At 34.8% G+C, this 19,069-nt stretch overlaps 1 protein-coding gene across 1 annotated transcript; it reads left to right on the top strand.

Moving 5' to 3' along the window:
• Positions 1-6,969: 6,969 nt before the first annotated feature.
• Positions 6,970-13,521, top strand: LOC149802547 (beta-microseminoprotein-like). The gene is made up of 3 exons (XM_089951795.1): positions 6,970-7,128; positions 12,053-12,173; positions 13,287-13,521. The coding sequence occupies exons 1-3, from the start codon at positions 7,035-7,037 to the stop codon at positions 13,423-13,425; spliced, it is 354 nt and encodes a 117-aa protein (XP_089807921.1). The 5' UTR covers positions 6,970-7,034; the 3' UTR covers positions 13,426-13,521.
• Positions 13,522-19,069: the final 5,548 nt, after the last annotated feature.

Here is a 19,069-nt window from a genome sequence, read left to right as displayed (position 1 = left end):
AGTATGAGGAACATTCACATGTTAATAACGTGATCTTGCATTTTAGTGGCTGCGAACACTCTAGATGCCATATTATCATCCGAGTTTGACCAGATCTGGTATGTAGGCCTGCAAGATCTATTTAATGAGCTTGACCAGACCTGGTATGTAGGCCTGCAAGGTCTAATTGATGAGTTTGACCAGACCTGGTATGTAGGCCTGCAAGATCTAATTGATGAGGTTGACCAGACCTGTTATGTAGGCCTGCAAGATCTAATTGATGAGTTTGACCAGACCTGTTATGTAGGCTGCAAGATCTATTTAATGAGCTTGACCAGACCTGGTATGTAGGCCTGCAAGGTCTAATTGATGAGTTTGACCAGACCTGTTATGTAGGCCTGCAAGATCTAATTGATGAGCTTGACCAGACCTGGTATGTAGGCCTGCAAGCTCTAATTCATGAGTTTAATTAAGAGCAATATCCATATATCGTAAAGTGCTCTTGCATTTGATTGGCTGAGACTGTGAATGCTCCACAGTACCGTTTGTGAGTGTTCAGATTGAATGTCCTACGTTTTTGTAACGTATATTAACCGCTTTATATTCGGCATGCCACTCAAGTTTTGCTTTGACTTGGACTTTAAATATACACGTATTGTCAAACATCTACCAGTTTGGGATATGACACGTTATTGCAGCTCAGTGGCTTATTTTCCTTATCAGTACAACAAAATGCTCTCTGAAAGACAAATTAATAAACTTAAGCGTAATTCTAAAGAACAAACAGAAAAGATGCAAGTGTGAAAGGAAATGATAAGAAAGACAGAAAGAAAGAAAGAGGGAAAAACAGTCAAAGCAGTGCATATTTATTTTAATTATAGAAGCTGAGATGAATGAGTGTATTGAAATAGACAAATCCATGTATTATTTAATATGGATCCACCGGAAAGTACAAGTATGGCTGTAGATAGCGAAAGAACTGTAAGTAAAGTGAAAATTATTAACTTGGATTTAATAAAATTAAACGAACTACCATAAAAATAAAGATAAAAAAGAATTGTAGGTTGCTGTTTTAGCGTGTCCGGCAGTGTGTACTCGCCGATCCTATTTCTTAAGAGAACTTTAAAAAAAATCTACTCGTCTCCTTCATGTGTTGTGATCTGTGTGTTGTGGTAGGAACGTACAATAATGAATCAACATCTGCATAAACATTCATCCCTAACGTAGTTATAATAATAATAACACCATAGTCTTGCGACAGCTTTTGAGTCATCCTTTATTTATGTAGTTTTCAACTTAGAGAAAAATATCAGAAAATGTTTTTAAAATGCTAAAGGAAGGGAAAATAAGAGGAAGATCATTAACTGCAGAAATACGGCATTTGAGAGTCTTCAGATCTACTGAATTGTGCATATGTTAACGTAGGTTAATCGCCTTGCTTTTGGTATGCCGTTGAATTCCTGTTTTTGGTTATCATAATGAAATTAAGGAAAACTATTTCCGTACAAACCCGTGTTTAGTGGTCTTACATTATTTATAGGTTACTGCATTTGTATGGGAAAATATGAACGAGTTTTTTCCCCCGGAATAATACTGACCATTGGGAGTAAAGTATTATTCCGAGAAAACGAATTAATATTTTCCCATACAAATGCAGTAACCTTTTTATTATTATATACTCATGTTGTTATTCAGCCTAAGACTTAATTATAAAATTATACTATCAGAAACAAAGTAATCGAATTTATGCTGTATTCCAAAATAAATACACAACCGTACATTCATCAATACACAGTAACAATATTAATGCTCACATAGCACCCCCAGCGCCTTTTGAACTTTGTCGAGCACTCGACATTAGTTTAAAAAGTAATTGTCGTCTTGATCTACTTAAAGTTGAAATTTAGAGTCGTATTTTGCGCATTGTAACAACTTATCCATTTGGTCTGGAATGAATGGATTTTGGTTCTTTTTGTCGATTGTACTCAATTCAGTTGTTTATGGACTGGATTTAGCTATGTCAATTCCATAAGAAGTACTTTGTGACTTGAGCAGGGAGGGACACGTCTTAACTCGGCTGCATGTGTGTTTTTGTTATGGTATTGAATGTTCTTTTAATCATAATGAGGGGAAAAATGTGAACTCTTTTAATTGAAATTATAAAAAAGACGCTATGGAATATCCCGATCATTTCATTTTGAGTGCAATAAAGAGAATGATATGGCAGTTGGAAACGTAGTCGAAATTACAGTGAAAATATCGCGGTGTGTAATTAAGTTATAAAACCCATTATGTTATGGCCTGTATGGCGTCAATCACTAGCCTAAATCCAAAACATTGTATCAATAATGTTAACGTGGAATATTGCAAAGCAGCTGCTGTGTGACAATCCATTCAGCCAGCGGAAATAAGAATTCTTCTTCGTCTTGGCTCATTGGCTCTGAGGCCCTTACTTCTCTACCAATACCTTCAGTTGCACTTTTTTCTTCTCGAATTTAGTACTTTGACTTATAAAATGGTATGTCTCTAATAAATATGCGACAGCCCTTGGCCTCAATATGCTTTTCTACGCTATTGTTGTATACCCCAGACAGCACCGGTCAGAATCTTACCATCATATTCACGAACATTTAAGAACATTTCTCGTTAACAACTGTTTCAATGATCAGAAAGATATTTTCAATTGCTACGTGTCTCACGTTTGTTGTAGATATTGCAAATATCACGTTCATTCGTGTACTTGTTTTAAAGTTTCGTTTCGGACTCACTGAACTCGTCCGTATCGTTTACTTTTATCATGTATACTTTCAAATGGACGAAACAGTGTGTTTAGTTCATTCACAAACAAATCTAATCAAACAAAACCAAAAGCTTCTACTACATGAGTGCACATGGTTTGTTTAAAAACTAGTTCCTAATACACTATACTGTTTCTAGGCACAGGTGTCGCTCACGTGCGTGCAGTATTAAGGTGTTCAGTATTGTAAAATACTGCACAGTTCTGACAATGTAAGTTAATGGAGACAAACATGAGCACATATAAATCTGATACCTTGGATTAAACTTTGGAAATGAAAATGCAAGTGCTCAAGTAAGAAGCTTTCTAATAATTGATATATTTACCTTTTCGTAAGTGATACAAACTTTTTCTCTCCTTATAAGGCAAAACTTGAAATAATATTCATAAAACAGTGTAAGTGTAGCATATTGGGTCTTTTGTATGGAAAATGTGACTTATCTGGCCTCTAACTGAAATGTATTATTATGTTTCGCTTGATAATATATGGACATAACACTACATCTAAGTGGTGTATCGTAACAGGGGTGTGTTTCTGAGAGATAAACCAGAAGAGAGACAGTGAGTTGACTACGTTTTGGAGAAACAAACTAGTCAGCACCATTTTTCAAACTCATTTTTTTAATGAGCCACGTTCACTTAGACTATAATCAATAAAGGAGGAAGATTATTTATTTTCCTATTCATATACAAATGCCAGATATTAAACATGAGCATTTTAGCAACGCTGTGGACGTTGTAAAATAACGGGGATTGTCAATCTTTTTGGCTTAATTGAAGATTTGCTGGGGACAGATGATTGGAAAGCCGCCATGCTCATGGAAGTGCGGTTTTCCTGTATATGTAAGTAAATCAAATAGTGAATACAAAATGACATTTAATAATTGGATGATCGGAGGAAGAAAGTAGGTAAATGTGCTTGATAATTACTTTAAGGGCATTGACTAACATAATGTTTACCAACGAAGAACTTTGTTGTACAGCGCACTAAGATTATAAAATTTTAACATTGTTGTTTGTTTTGATTCAGTCGATTGATGTTGCAAACCAGTTCGAGACTAATATGAGTTGAACTGATTAGAAACAAAGAATTGCTGATCGCCACTCACAGACTTATACGGCAGCTATTAACATTGACACAAGTCCTCTCCATGCAAATGCTTCTATATACAATACAACTATCATGATCAGTCACCAACCAATCACAGGAAGCTTTTGAGAAAAATAGGAATTTTTTTTCTTAAAATCAGACTTTCAGAAAAGTAAAGATTAGTTGTATTGTTTATGATGATTAGTGACTATTCCTGAGGGGGCCGCGTGGATATTTTTGAAAACCTCTGACAATAGGCTTGTTAAGCCGTGGACCTCGTGTGATGTCACGAATCACTACCTCATACCTAAAAAGAGAATGTAGCCCCGGCTTCGGACAAACATTACAATGGAATACTAGCTTCTCATTGGCCAACTGAAAATAAGTTATACATAAATATAGGACGTCATTTTCATTTAACCAATGAGATGACAGTATTCCATTCAGCGGGATCTCACTTGCATATTAAGCGGGCGCGATAAGGGCCATGGCGAGCAGTAGCGTGGGAAAATGGTTTGCCATTCCTTAAAGGTATGATATTACGTAAAACTTTGGATAGGGATACACAGTCGAATGCCTGAACTAAATCTCGGTACCAAATTTATTAAGCTAAACAACTTGAAATATCAGCTTTTATTCTTAAATAGGGCGTGCGAGCAAAGAGACATGTGTCCTCCCTTGTAGTTATAATATAGTACATGTATGACGGGTCAATTGCAAGCAACGATACGAGCCCCTGTGGGAAAACCAAGGTAAGAACTGTCGACCTACGAGAAGCTACTAGTTCGCTTTCTCACACACACACACACACACACACATACACACACACAGACAACGCAGAAACTGAGACTAGACATTACTCGGACAAAGATGGGATGACAGTGATAGATTCATGCTGTATAGTATTTTACAGCTGTTTTATCTGCTTTGATATCGGATTTTGTGTGTGTATGTTGGTTTACATAATTATTCACTGTTTTTATGTTTGATTGGCGTGTGGATGTTGGGGTACATGATAATTCTCTGATCTAGTGTTTGATTTCGTATGTGTATATTAGTGTACATTATAATTCTCCTATTTGATGCATGATTTTGTGTATGTATATTGGTGTACATGATAATTATATGATATAATATTTGATTTGGTGTGTGGATGTTGGTGTACATGATAATTCTCTGATTTGATGTTTGATTTGGTGTGTGTATGTTGGTGTACATAATAATTCTCTGATTTGATGTTTGATTTGATGTGTGTATGTTGGTGTACATAATAATTCTCTGATTTGATGTTTGATTTGGTGTGTGTATGTTGGTGTACATGATAATTCTCTGATTTGATGCATGAATTGGTGTGTGTCTGTTAGTGTAAATGGAAATTCTCTGCATTGATGTTTGATTTGGTGTGTGTATATTGGTGTACTTGATAATTCTCTGATTTTATGCATGAATTGGTGTGTGTCTGTTGGTGTAAATGGTAATTCTCTTCATTGATGTTTGATTTGGTGTGTGTATATTGGTGTACTTGATAATTCTCTGATTTCATGCATGAATTGGTGTGTGTCTGTTGGTGTAAATGGTAATTCTCTGCATTTATGTTTGATTTGATGTGTGTATATTGGTGTACTTGATAATTCTCTGATTTCATGCATGAATTGGTGTGTGTCTGTTGGTGTAAATGGTAATTCTCTGCATTGATGTTTGATTTGGTGTGTGTATATTGGTGTACTTGATAATTCTCTGATTTTATGCATGAATTGGTGTGTGTCTGTTGGTGTAAATGGTAATTCTCTGCATTGATGTTTGATTTGGTGTGTGTATATTGGTGTACATGATAATTCTCTGATATGATTCACGCTTTGGTGTGTGTATGTTGATGTACTTGATAATTCTCTGATTTTATGCATAAATTGGTGTGTGTCTGTTGGTGTAAATGGTAATTCTCTGCACTGATGTTTGATTTGGTGTGTGTATGTTGGTGTAGATAAGTCTTCTCTATATTAGTAGGAAAGCAGCATGCTTGGAAAATGTCAATGTTAGGGCTATATCGGACATCCTATAAAGCAAAATCTGGCAACCATCACGACTGTTATCAACTACCAAGATACTACTTGTGGAACAATTGTTTGTCATTATAACTTGTTTGGGATGGGTCAGAAATTGTGAAGAAAGTAAGAAAGAAAAAAGCTCGTGTAATGTCTGAAAAAATATACAAAGATTTATATAACATAAGTAGAGCAGCCATCAGGATAATCTATCGGAAGGACTCCACTTTCAGGACTTGGAAGTACAACAATCGGACAGACTCCACTTTCAGGACCTGGAAGTACAACAATCGGACAGACTCCACTTTCAGGACCTGGAAGTACAACAATCGGACAGACTCCACTTTCAGGACCTGGAAATACAACAATCAGACAGACTCCACTTTCAGGACCTGGAAGTACAACAATCGGACAGACTCCACTTTCGGGACCTAGAAGTACAAGAATCAGACCGACTCCGCTTTCAGGACCTGGAAGTACAACAATCAGACAGACTCCACTTTCAGGACCTGGAAGTACAACAATCGGACGGACTCCACTTTTAGAACCTAGAAGTACAACATGGCAGTAAATCACGAAAATTAATGCATGGAGAGATATTTATCTTTTTCCAATCTGAAATTTAAGAGCTGATATTAGTAATACACCTGCTTGTTTTGTTTTGTTTTTGTTTATTTTTTGTAAAATGATCGTGGCGGTAACAATATATTTACGCAGTGCACACGATTATGAACATATGTTGGCATACATTTGATATCCCTGATTCGTGTGCGCTTGGGTGTCACATAATTTGTAATAAATAAGTTTTATAAGAACAATATAATTTTATTCTTGTTTTCCGGGCGCACATATGGAACATTTTTTTATTGATCCACTGGTTTATAATTCAGCACTAATTTTTTTTAATAAAATTCATTTGAAACATATACCTGTTGTGTCTAAAATATGCTCCTGCTGTGTTACTGTATTAATTTGACACCAAAATTAACAGAGAAATGTGCGTCTACAGTCGAGTAATGAAATTGAAAATGATTTTTGTATTTCCGTTATGTCAATGCTTCTCGGTATATAAAGAGCTAAATCTACCTGCAGATAGAGTGAGTTCGACAATACTATTCTGCAAATCATGAGGGCAAATCTTTTTATCGCCGTTGTTGCTGTCTGTATTACGATGGCGCTTTGTTCCTGCTTCTTCGGCCGGATGCAGGTGGAAAAAACAGGTATTATGTGCGCATATAGAATTATGTAAATTAGATTACTGAAGTTCTAATATTATCTATCTATCTCGTAGCGTATGTCACCTCTCGTAAATTATCTATCTATCTATCTATCTCTCCCTCTCTCTCTCTCTCTCTCTCTCTATATATATATATATATATATATATATATATATATATATATATATATATATATTAAAAATCCATTTTGTATTAAGAAAGAACGCTCCTACTTTAATTAAGAAAAGTGATATTCATAAAGTGTACAAATTTATCCCACATTTAGACTCGAAATGCATATGAAAATGTTATTTTTAAATGTCAACCTGAATATCCACTTCATGACCTTGTTGAACCTGTAACCCAGAAAAACCTATTTACTATGTATCTTTTAGACTCATACAAAAAAATACATTATATAAAAGATGGAAATGCATACCTCAAAATAATACTGCATTTTAATCCAAGATTCCATTTTTGCAAGAAGTTGTCCCACACGTACAAACTCGTCTGCTACACTACGTATCAACTTGCCGCTAGAACGGGATTCTCAAGAAATTCCCTGGCGTATAGTCTGTTTCTAAACTCTTTAGTAATTTGACCCCACAAAAAAGACGTTGTAAGAACAATACATCCGATTCATTGTTGTTTTTCTTCCATATAAAAGCTTATTATTTTTTAAATATAAAACATTGAACTTTACTGTTTAGTTTACAAGATCGGTTTAGTTTGCTTAAATATCTCTTGCCATTTATTGGCAATGTTAAGTTGAATTTTATCAAACTTGCTATAAAAATGACCTAATTATTTCATTAAACTGCTGACAGAAACAGTCCAAAGCTGTGCGCAGAATAGGCCGACATATCGCGAATTATGAAAACCGAGGAGTGGTATCACATGTATCCAAAATTAATGATATTTTGAACAGAATATTTTGGTGTAAGTTGCCCCTTTTCAAATGTTAAACATTGCAATATGATTTTTTTCGTCATATGTAAAATGTAAAGTTTTAGTACAAAGTTTGATATGTTCGCAAAGCTGATATGATTTTTGTTCAATTATACCAATCTTCATCTTCTTGTTTTAAAGTAAATTAAAGTAATAATTAAAAATAAGTGCATAAATAGGCTAATGCCTCGTGGAGACGGTCTCCGCAACATAGCAGAGAATTCCAATTCCTTTCCATTGTTTTACCATTAGTATCGCAGTCTTGGTTTGATTCACTTGAGTCTTATATCAACAACAGTCTAAATTAATTATCTTCTGATTTATTTCAAGCAATCTTCGAAAATGGGAGAAATAAATATTTGCATCCATATAATGACATCAATTTATAAATTAAAAAAAACACTCTGTTTATCGATTAGGTCACGTACAACTCACTAGGTTAGGAGCTATGGCAGCAGATTTCGTGCGGTGGAATAATAACTACCTTGTTTAAAGAATCAAGTCGGAGGGTGTGTGAAATCAAGAGTACAATTGTATATTTTTAATGTAACTTTATTGTGGGGTGTTTAGAAGACTGTTAGTGAAATTTATTTTTTATATACCAGCTAATAATGTGAGAACCACATCATTCATATTTAAAAAAAAAACAAAACAAATATGCTTGTTTCATAGACCGCATTATAATTTACTAAAAATTGTGTTGAGAGGAAAATTATATTAAATATTTTTGCACAACATGAATAATGTTACAAAGCAATATTGAGATCATATAATATTGCACGAATTGTCTGTATCTATAGAAAACGCTTGGATTGTATCAAAGTGTGGTCAGAGCCAGCCGTTTAACAAAATAACACAAGACCATCTAAATGTTTGATTTGTCAATTCACGAAGTAAAAAATATCCTACAATGTTTTAGAAAAGACGAAGACGCAATGTTTTAATGTTTTAGAAAAGACGAAGATTCGCCTATTGCATTATGTGATTTATAACATTGATATAAGCATCATAAATTCAGTATGGCATGAAGAAGGAATATATAACGTATTTTTCAATGTAACGCAACATTTATTTATGTTTCGCTTATTCTGCTGTACAATTTAAAGGAAATAACGTTCGATTAAAACAACAGACACTGACCCGGCATCTGCTTTTGAATCAATCAATAGAATGGCAAAATTGTTTTAAAAAATCGAAAATAATGTATTGGATTGAAAGAATCGAAGAAACGCTGCAAATTGCTGAAAATTAAAGTTCGTCTTCTAGATTAATGTCTTGTTGGCCTATTGATAACGCCCAAAGCCAGCTTATCAAGCGTTATGTATTCTATGAATATTTTTGTACTCTTTTAAATTGACTGATGAAGAACAGTATTGAATAAATCTTTAATAAAATCCTGAAAATAAGGTTCCTTAAAAATAATCGTGGGAACATAATAAACGGGAATATTGAAAGAATTGTTAACTGAATAATCTACCTACTCATTACATAAGCTAGAAAGGTCCACCTACAACTAGAATTATCAGCGTGATAAGACATTATTGACACGCATGCAACTGAAAAATACAACGATGGATGTGTTCTTAACTGCTCTTCATCGGAGATAGAAAACGAAAAATCGATTCGAAAAAAATATACAAAAGGAAAAAAGCTGACAAATAAAGTTTGAAGAAGGGAAAGAGTTTTGAAGCAAAAAGGATAAGAATTTTTGGAGAAGTAAAATTGCGTACTTTTCAAATTACTCAAATAAAAAAGCAACTATAGCGGAAACGTGTTACATGACTCTAACGGAATGTCTGCGCAAGTATTTTAATCGAAATTAAATCAGAATATTAATCGATGTTTAATTTTTTTAATGTTGACTGCCTCTATATGCTATTATAAAATCTTTGATCCGCAACGAGCCAAGCATTACTTTATTCATTTGTTTACAAGCAAAATGATATAAGACAATAAGCCGACTTTCTCGTTTTCTAAACAGCTTTTTCATGTCTGTTATGGAGAGACAACATCTGCCTGTTTGCATAAATATATGTTAGCCCCCCCCCCCCCGTGTGTTCCGAACAGATAACAAATGTTAGCATACAGAAAATCAGCTTATATTGATAGATAGATAGATAATCATAGCACGATGTGTCGTTTGTGTAGAAAGTGTAGGTGCGAGTTCAAACACGTATCGAAAGAAAAGACAAAACATATGCCTGAAAACGTATTTTTTTTAAAAATTTGTTTTAAATGTGTTGTCAGTGGCATTCGTCACATAGCATTATGTAAATCCAAATGTTTCATGCCTTTTGTAGCATGCCCGTGCAAATATGGTGCACAGTTTTACACATTTGTGAATGATTATCTAAACAAGGTCAGGATAGAATAAATGCATTAAGTATTATAGATATTCGTATTAAAACTATTTTCTTCTTGATTGAAATCAAGTTTAAATCTGACTTTCTAAAAACATTTTAGAGGAAATAAAACTGAGGTGAATAAACACTCGAGTTCGGACGTTTTACGAAAGTGGAAGTAGATGTACGTAATTTGTCATTCTTGCGCTTTATGTTAATAATGCATTTCCGTAGTTGGTATTGAAACAAAACTACCTTTAATATTCATTCACTATCAGTCTGGTTATGGCATGTTGTTGTCAGTCTTGATATTAAAACAAAGTGTGAAAAATGTATGCACGAACGGAAACATAATCTTTTGTGTACGTTTTGTGTAAGTTACGCGGTGGATGTATGATCATGATTTTTGTTCAGCAAATTGTACGGACTGAAATGCAAGATGACTATGACTTTGGTACCTTTTTTGAGAAGCGGCTATTTCTTTACACAAGGCTACAGGTGTAGTGTATTTATCAGCCCCTCCATTGTTATAGTGGAAATTGTTGAGTTATATCAAAGCGTAGTGGAAATTGTTAGGTTGTATCAAAGCGGAGTGGAAATTGCTGAGTTGTATCAAAGCGTAGTAGAAAGTGTTGGGTTTTATCAAAGCGAAGAATGCTAAATTTAAATAATCACCAGACGTGCATTTTAAATTGTTAAGAACAGAAAGCACCAAAAGGTATTGGCAGAAGCACAACAAACCAAAAGAGCAATTTAAAAAACCATCTAACAAAAAAGACATGTATTTTAAATCGGTAAGAACAGAAAGCACCTAAAAAGTATTGGCAGAACCACACACACACCCACACCCACCCACACACACCCGAGCAAAACTTGATCATAGTTTTGTAATACCCATTCATTTAAATCGGTAAGAACAGAGAGCACCTGAAAGTTAAAGGAATCTAGAAAATAACTGAACGTAAAAAAAATGGTATGAGAGACAGGAAAGGATATTGCAGCGGCATGCAATACAAAAAAGGTATTGGCGATATAATGAAACACCAAAAGATATTGGTAATGGTGTAAGACACAAAATATATTGGTAATCGTATGAGACACAAAAAGGTATTGTCAATGGTATGAGACACAGAGAGGTATTGGTAATGGTATGAGACACAAAAAGGTATTGGTAATGGTATGAGATACAAAAAGGTATTGGCAATGGTATGAGATAAAATGGCTTTGGCAATGGAATGAGACACAAAAAGTATTGGTAATAGAATGAGACAACAAACGGGTATTATCAATTCTTTGTTACACAAAAATGTATTTGTAATGGTACGTGTCACAATCCGAAAGATATTTTGGTTAATCGCTCTCCACTGTTTGCCAGGAAAAATCAAGACCATATTAATGAAATCCGAAATGTCTGTATTTTTCTTTATTACCTATCACATGAGACACGTTTTCAAAGTGTGGACAGATAAAATGGTCGTAATGTATTGACCTCTGTCCAGCGCGTGTACTGTTTAACTCTGAATGCGTGTCCGATGTAGCACAACAAATCAGGGAACGATGTTTATTAATTTTAATTTGTTCACGATTTAACTGTCAGAAAATATAACGGATTTTTTTCTATCTCAAACCTTTTTCAGTTTCCGGGAAAATCAGGAAGTACTGCGAGTATAAAGGCATAAAGATGATGAAAGGGGCGAAATTTGATACTCTTGACTGTCTCAGATGTGCATGCAGCAAAAATGGGCTTCAGTGCTGCGGGTAAGTTAATGCATTACAGACTATTCTTGGAAACGAAAAAGGCCATTAAATGGATTGTCCGTCCATATATGCAATAATTTATTCGAAATTCCATGCCGATGAGGAAATAATTTAAATATGTGATCAGGATGCATCAAACTTGTCAACTGGAACATATGCTCAAATTAAATGCATGCACCACCGCCACCACACCTCTCTATTGTTTTCAAACGTTAAATAACAGGAAACATTTGGACGAAGCACCACATACCGGCATATTCATTTGTTCCCAAAACATATTTAATGATTTGTTTTATTGAACATCAGAAATATTTAGTTTCCGAAAGTTGTGCTGAGTTTATTGCGAGCGGGACCAGGAACTGGCAGCATGATGACCACTCCATTACTGATCTTAAAGAGCCAGCACAATGTATTCAAACTACAGTGTCATTGACAAGAGTACTAGCATTACAAATGTATTACTAAATAAATTCATCCAATTTAATGCATTATTGTAAGCACAACAAAAATAATCGATATTTTTCTAAGATTTGTTTTCTCTATAAATGTGCAGACTAGTAAAGAAGGTAATAAAATACTTGTATAAAGCAGATGTAACACAAATGTCTATACAGAACAAAATGCAGATGAAATCCTCCGTCTTGATTTAATGAATTGGATGAAAAATATAGATAGATATGCATCGCCCTGGTCGGAAAAGTTCATTTTCATTACATTTTAAATTTGCATCTATTTCACGCAAATGCCACTATTTTCATAACGTTCCCAATAATCTATGCCGAATTTTGTATGTATCATTGTACTTACTAATTAACGAGAGTAAGATTGCCTTGAGACAAACTTGCAACTAATAAGCTTGATATAATGAATATATGAGAGAGAGAGAGAGAGAGAGAGAGAGAGAGAGAGAGAGAAGCAAGAGGCTCGATTTCTGTAAATTAAATTCGATCCATATTTTGACGGTGTAATACTGATAGTGCTGTCCGCCTGTAACGACAGTCTTGGAGTTTTAGACACATTTGTTTCGTGATGACGATTGATTTAGATCGCTGGTTTTAAAATAGAAAGAATCTTTATTATTTTGCTACGAAAATTCGAAAACTTCCCTTTCAGTATTGGATACAAGGCTGGAGTTATACAACCCCCTCCCGAATGTGATATCATCCACGATGGTTGCGAACCGCTGTTGGTCATGTCGAAAGACCACACCAAACAATGTGAAACCGGAAAACCAGTCTTGAGAAGGCCGTAGTAAAGATACGTGAACGAACCAATTTGTAAGGAATATATTTAACGTATTTGATAATTATATTTGTTCAAAGAAGAGGCTATTAAACCTTTCAACGACTGCGTGACAAATACTTATCATTCATCTATAGCCCCCACCGTCTTCAAAATTCTGTTAAGTGTGTTCTTTTCAAGAGCATTTCACTGTCACTGTTATCACAAGTTTACCATCTATTACATGGCATTATTAACCAACGAGAAGGAGATATTTGTTATTTTGTATAGGTGGTAAACTAATAAGTTGTTCTTACATACATACATACATACATGCACGCACGCACGCACGCACGCACACACATACACAAACATACATACATACATACATACATACATGCATACATACATATACACAGAATGAGCAGCTGTTATCCTCAAATTTTATTTTATTCATGATGCCTACATACATTTTAAACAAAGTCTGTCACATACTGTGAAGGGCATATAACTAGAAAAGTTAACCATATCAACTGACTCTGTATCATTGGACAATCTGCTGACTAGATTTAATGCGATCATTTAGCATCTTAGGTCGTATGCCTACTCAAGCTAACTAATAAAAAGGTAATATTAATAATATTTGTATAGTTATATGTATATATTAACTTAGATTTTTTTAAAAGCAGTCGACGACATTTACACGATTTCGATTGCGAAAAATGACTATTGTGCGTATTTTGGTATCCAGTATGTATGTAGAATTATTTACCGCCTATATGTGTATTTGTTGTAATTAATATATATGTATATTTTTGTAATTAATATATATGTATATTTGTTGTAATTAATAGCCATCATGATAATTTTAGTGCGTAGACATTTAGTAAACGGCCACAAAATATACAAGCAATTTGAGGAATCTAGGTAGGAATAAAACGTGTGTATCTCAACCATTATCACCAGCGAGATGTACATTTGCCATGTTTCCTCAACCGACATCTTATGCTTTCATGGCACATTCACGTGACACTAACGGCTCAATCCCCATACACTGTAACCCCGAAGAAGAGGGTTTAGTCGATGGTTTTACAGACATATGGATTGCGGGCAGGAAAGATTAATTAAACATTAGACCAGAAACTCTAAAAATCTTCTTGTAGCTACAAAACTATATTAGAATTTTGTTCTCAGTCGAAGGAAATAACGAGTTTGATAAGATGGATGGATAGATCGTGGCCATCAGGTCGACAGGTATTCTTTATGCCACAACAAATGAGTTCTTTGCCCTGGCTCGAAACAAAACACGAATGGGTTTTGCATTTATTACATACTGTCTCTTCTATGCTCTCTAAGTATTTTTTAGCTTTATAATTTTAATGAAATTCAAAACGAAATGGGATTTGCACAAGTTCAATTAACTGCATCAAACACAATCGACGCGAAGGTGTAAAAAAAAGACACCTAATTTCCAATCTGGGTGTGTCATGCAGAAATACGGACTGAACATCTATATCAAACACAAGATCAACTACGTAAGAATAAATGGGTATATAACGAACGAAAATGTGACTTATTAAAATTAATCAAAGATCTTACATTCTGACTTTGCCTAACTTTATTAACTTCCATCAAAGGTAGAAATGTGAAATCATAGTATCAACTTGTGAGAAAATTCAATGACTCCTAAGATATCCTTGAAATGAAATCCTCTACCTTGCTTGGAAGAAAGTATAATCACTATGTATATGAGTTTGCTTCTGCGTTTAATATAACATTTTTGTTACAAAAGTTCTCTACCTTGACTATTAAACTGTTCTCTCTTTGGTAGATAAGAAAAATCCATAACTAAATCAGTAACTGTAATAACTTTGATATAAAAGCGAAGTTTAATATTCTCCTGGAAAAATGTATCACAAGAACAATTTCATATAAAATAAGCCCCGTTTTTAGCTGTTTAGTTATCCTGTAGTGACTACATTTTACAAGTGTGTTACGTTTGTGTTTTATAAACATATGGTGCTTTCGAAGTTGAGTAATAGATTTAGACGAAACTCATGTCGTTACAAACGTATTAACCATAATGGAATATATTTGTTTTCAAACAGTGTTCTAGAACTAGATTATGAAATCTCGTTCTCTCAAACTGAACTCGAATACTTATGGCTACTCTGACATATTGTGTTGAATTCGCTACAAATTTTTAGTCTGGTACCGTACCTTCGTCACTAAGTTTGTAGCGTTTAAACCAGACTTCAGGTAATGGAATATACCGTGTAGGCCCAGTCGTCAATACAACACAGACTTTTCTGACTTGGATATAGTTTCACGAATTATCTAAAATATTCTTCACGGAGATTTTTTAAACACCCGCTCAGAACGGTCCGAGCAGAATGACTCGATGTGTCCTTGAGATCAACTCTTAGGTTCCACCTTCCCGGCATGATATACTGTGGTCTTGATATACCTCCCCGTTTGTTTGTACCCCACCCCAATCAATTCACATTTCAAAAGACTGCTAGCTCCACTTGGTCATTTTCACTTCCTGGATTTCAGGGGTGAATTTTGTATTAAAAAAAAGAGCCAATAACTTTTTTTTAACATTTTATATATATGATAATTCATCCATTGCACTTTCAGAAGCTGCTATTGTCTAGTTGGGATAAACTCATTTTCCCTATTTCCCTATTTTAATAGGTGCTAAAGATAGTGTACTTTAGACTAATTCAGGGTGATTTCTTTTAGCACGAGGGAGCAGTCATTTTAATTAGCATTCTGCTTAGATCATGTACAATTTCCATAAGTACAATATCCAACGAAATGTCAGCCACATTACATCAAAGTAGCATGGAGGTATGCCAACATTCTCTCAACTGTACATGTTTCAAATGCAAACAACTTCACCTTATATACGTCACTCTCTCAAAAGTACATAATAACTGGAGAGTCCAGAGATATTATTATTGTATGATTTAATTTTGATTGCATGGCTGAAAAATTTAAGTCGCAAGCATCAAAACATTCCTTTTGAATAATTCTCCTGTATTTCCCCATAAAGGACAATATTTATTAGTGTCAAAGTCTCACACAAGCCTAGCCCCCACCCCCACCCCGCCCCCACCCTTATGATAAAAAGTGAGTTTTTAAAATGCACATTACATTTTGTCAACATAGCAACCAATGTTATGCTGAAAGACAGGAACATGAAACTTGCCAGAATTATTCCGGAGATGACACCAATAAAAAGTAAAGTTTGAAAAGGGATGGAACATATGCGGTTCATGAAGGTCGAATGTCAAAGGTTAAAATATTTGCCTATTGTTTGACATAGAAGAAAGTGAATTTGCTTGGTTATCATTTTTTAAAAATTTAATTGCAAAGAAATGAAAAGAAACATTTTCACTATATGTCTCTTTTACTTAATGTAACAGTTTTAAGTTGACTTCATTCTTATATTCCAAGACTTCAAACTTCCCCATAATTAAGGTTAGTACTCACACAACACTGCCTCAAGACAAATTATGTAAGCAAGAGCAAAATAAGCATAATTAGCTTATTTTCATGCATAAAATCAATGTTAATGTACCATTTTGTTCAGAACATCATACATAATGATATGAAAATAAGAAAAACAATTGCGTAAATGTTCATATTTGTATTAAGGGTCACTCTCTCAAAAGTGGCGCTCTGCAGTTTCGTATTTTGCATGGGTTAGAATTTTAAAGAAAAAGAATTTCCTCGGGTTTCCACGCTGGTTATACTGGCTATTTCAAAAAGACCTTGGGTATCTTACGTATTGTTCAAAGAATGTTCAATTCCCATTATTTTGATGTATGATTGATGGGTGTAATATGGGTTATAGAGTATACAGCTTGGCCTTACTCCAGATGTGCTAGTTTCAAAGAAACTGCTAGCTCCACTTGGTCATTTTCACTTCCTGGACTTCTGAAGTAAATTGTGAAAAAAGAGTTGATAACTTTTTTTGGACATTCTATATATTTGATAATTCATACATTGCACTGGCATTGCCTAGATGGGCAAAATTAATTTCCCCAATTTTAATGGGTGCTAAAGATAGTGTACTTTAGACTAATTCAGGGTGATTTTTTAAGCACAATCAGTCATTATAGCTAGCAGTGTGCTAAGATTGATTATAAACGTTGCATTTTCGCGAAGTCATGCTGCTGAGACAAGTCCGTGCTCCTATGATAATAAGTATAACCTTTTGAGCCAATCATATTTCGGCGATGACGTTAGTGCCGCATAGATTGTCTATTTTGAAAATAGAGATGCATGTATACGATGTGTGTGCAGTAAAGAAGACAATGTCTAATTCTTGCATGGAACAGGATTCCTAAAGTTGAATCGAGTTAGTGGTAAGTAAAAACTCACTTTTGCATCGACCACTGTTCTGTGATTCAAGAAGGGATGCGTCATAGAGACGCAAACATGGTATATGTAGCTCTCTTCACCGGTTTTCACATGTCCACGCACTTGTCCAGAAGACAAAATTCGCGAAAATGCAACGTTTCGGAGCCCGTAACTTCAGTTTGGTACAAGGCAGAAAAGTCAATGATGGCTTGATGAATAGAAAAATATCTCAAGAGTAAAACAAACCATATAGTATGGTCGTGTGCCTTTAAAGACTGAAATAGCAGAAGGAAATCGACGGTCATGGGTGGAACGAAGTATTTGGAAGTTCCGTACCTTCTCTCTTATATATTATGATAGAGAGGGTCCTATGTCAGAACGGGTCATGGGGGTAATCTAAGGTATTTTTGTCACTCTATGATTTTTTCCTTTAGATTATTTTTTTTCTTCTCAACATCAAGCTCGCGTCGAGCACCTGTGCTGTTGAGCGGCTCCTATATACTACGTCGTCTGCTTCCGATATTAAATTTGTTAAATCAAGCCAAGGACAAGAATGATAACTACAAATTTGCCTTTCACGTGGATTTAACAAGTGGTGTAGTAATTTGTTTGTTGTTGACAAGCCGTGTAGCTTTCATTCTGACATCACAGCAATCGACATTCATTCCGGTTTCACACCATTAGATTCACCTCGTCCAAAAACGTCACCGTACTTCAACAGTGATTTTGACGTATGTATTTCTTGGGGCGTGTAAATGCTGACCACGAGGTGCATGAATCCAAATAAAGTGAATAATTGTCACTTAAAGGTATGTGTTATCAAAGTATATTGACGTCCATTGCTGAAATAGTCGGTACGGACATAGCGGCCCGTTTCACTTGTTTAATAGTTAGAGTTACTTTTGAAGATCCCTAACACTGATCTGCTGAATATATATCTCTCCTTGCTAACAATCACCTGTTCTAAGAAAACGTTATCTCACTTTCCAGGGGTATCTTATACATTAGTTTTGATACCGCTTTTCGACATCTCAATATATTTAGAAGAAGAAGAAGGAGATGAAGAAGAAGGAGAAGGTGAAGAAGAAGAAGAAAATAAAAAGATATAAAAAATGTATACAGTTTTCTGGGTCGGCAGAACAATGACAGCATTAAAATATTTTATATTAATATAGCATTTGTTAACAACATAAGAGAGTGTCGTTGATATATTGGGGAGAAGACACAGACAGGATATTCCAAGCAACCCAACCCAACAGACACACACACAAACACACACACACACACACACACACACACACACA

The sequence above is a fragment of the Sinohyriopsis cumingii genome, chromosome 3 (genome assembly GCF_028554795.1).
Source record: "Sinohyriopsis cumingii isolate HCF-2022 chromosome 3, ASM2855479v2, whole genome shotgun sequence".
Taxonomy (NCBI): domain Eukaryota; kingdom Metazoa; phylum Mollusca; class Bivalvia; order Unionida; family Unionidae; genus Sinohyriopsis; species Sinohyriopsis cumingii.
This window is presented reverse-complemented; position numbering and strand designations above follow the sequence as displayed.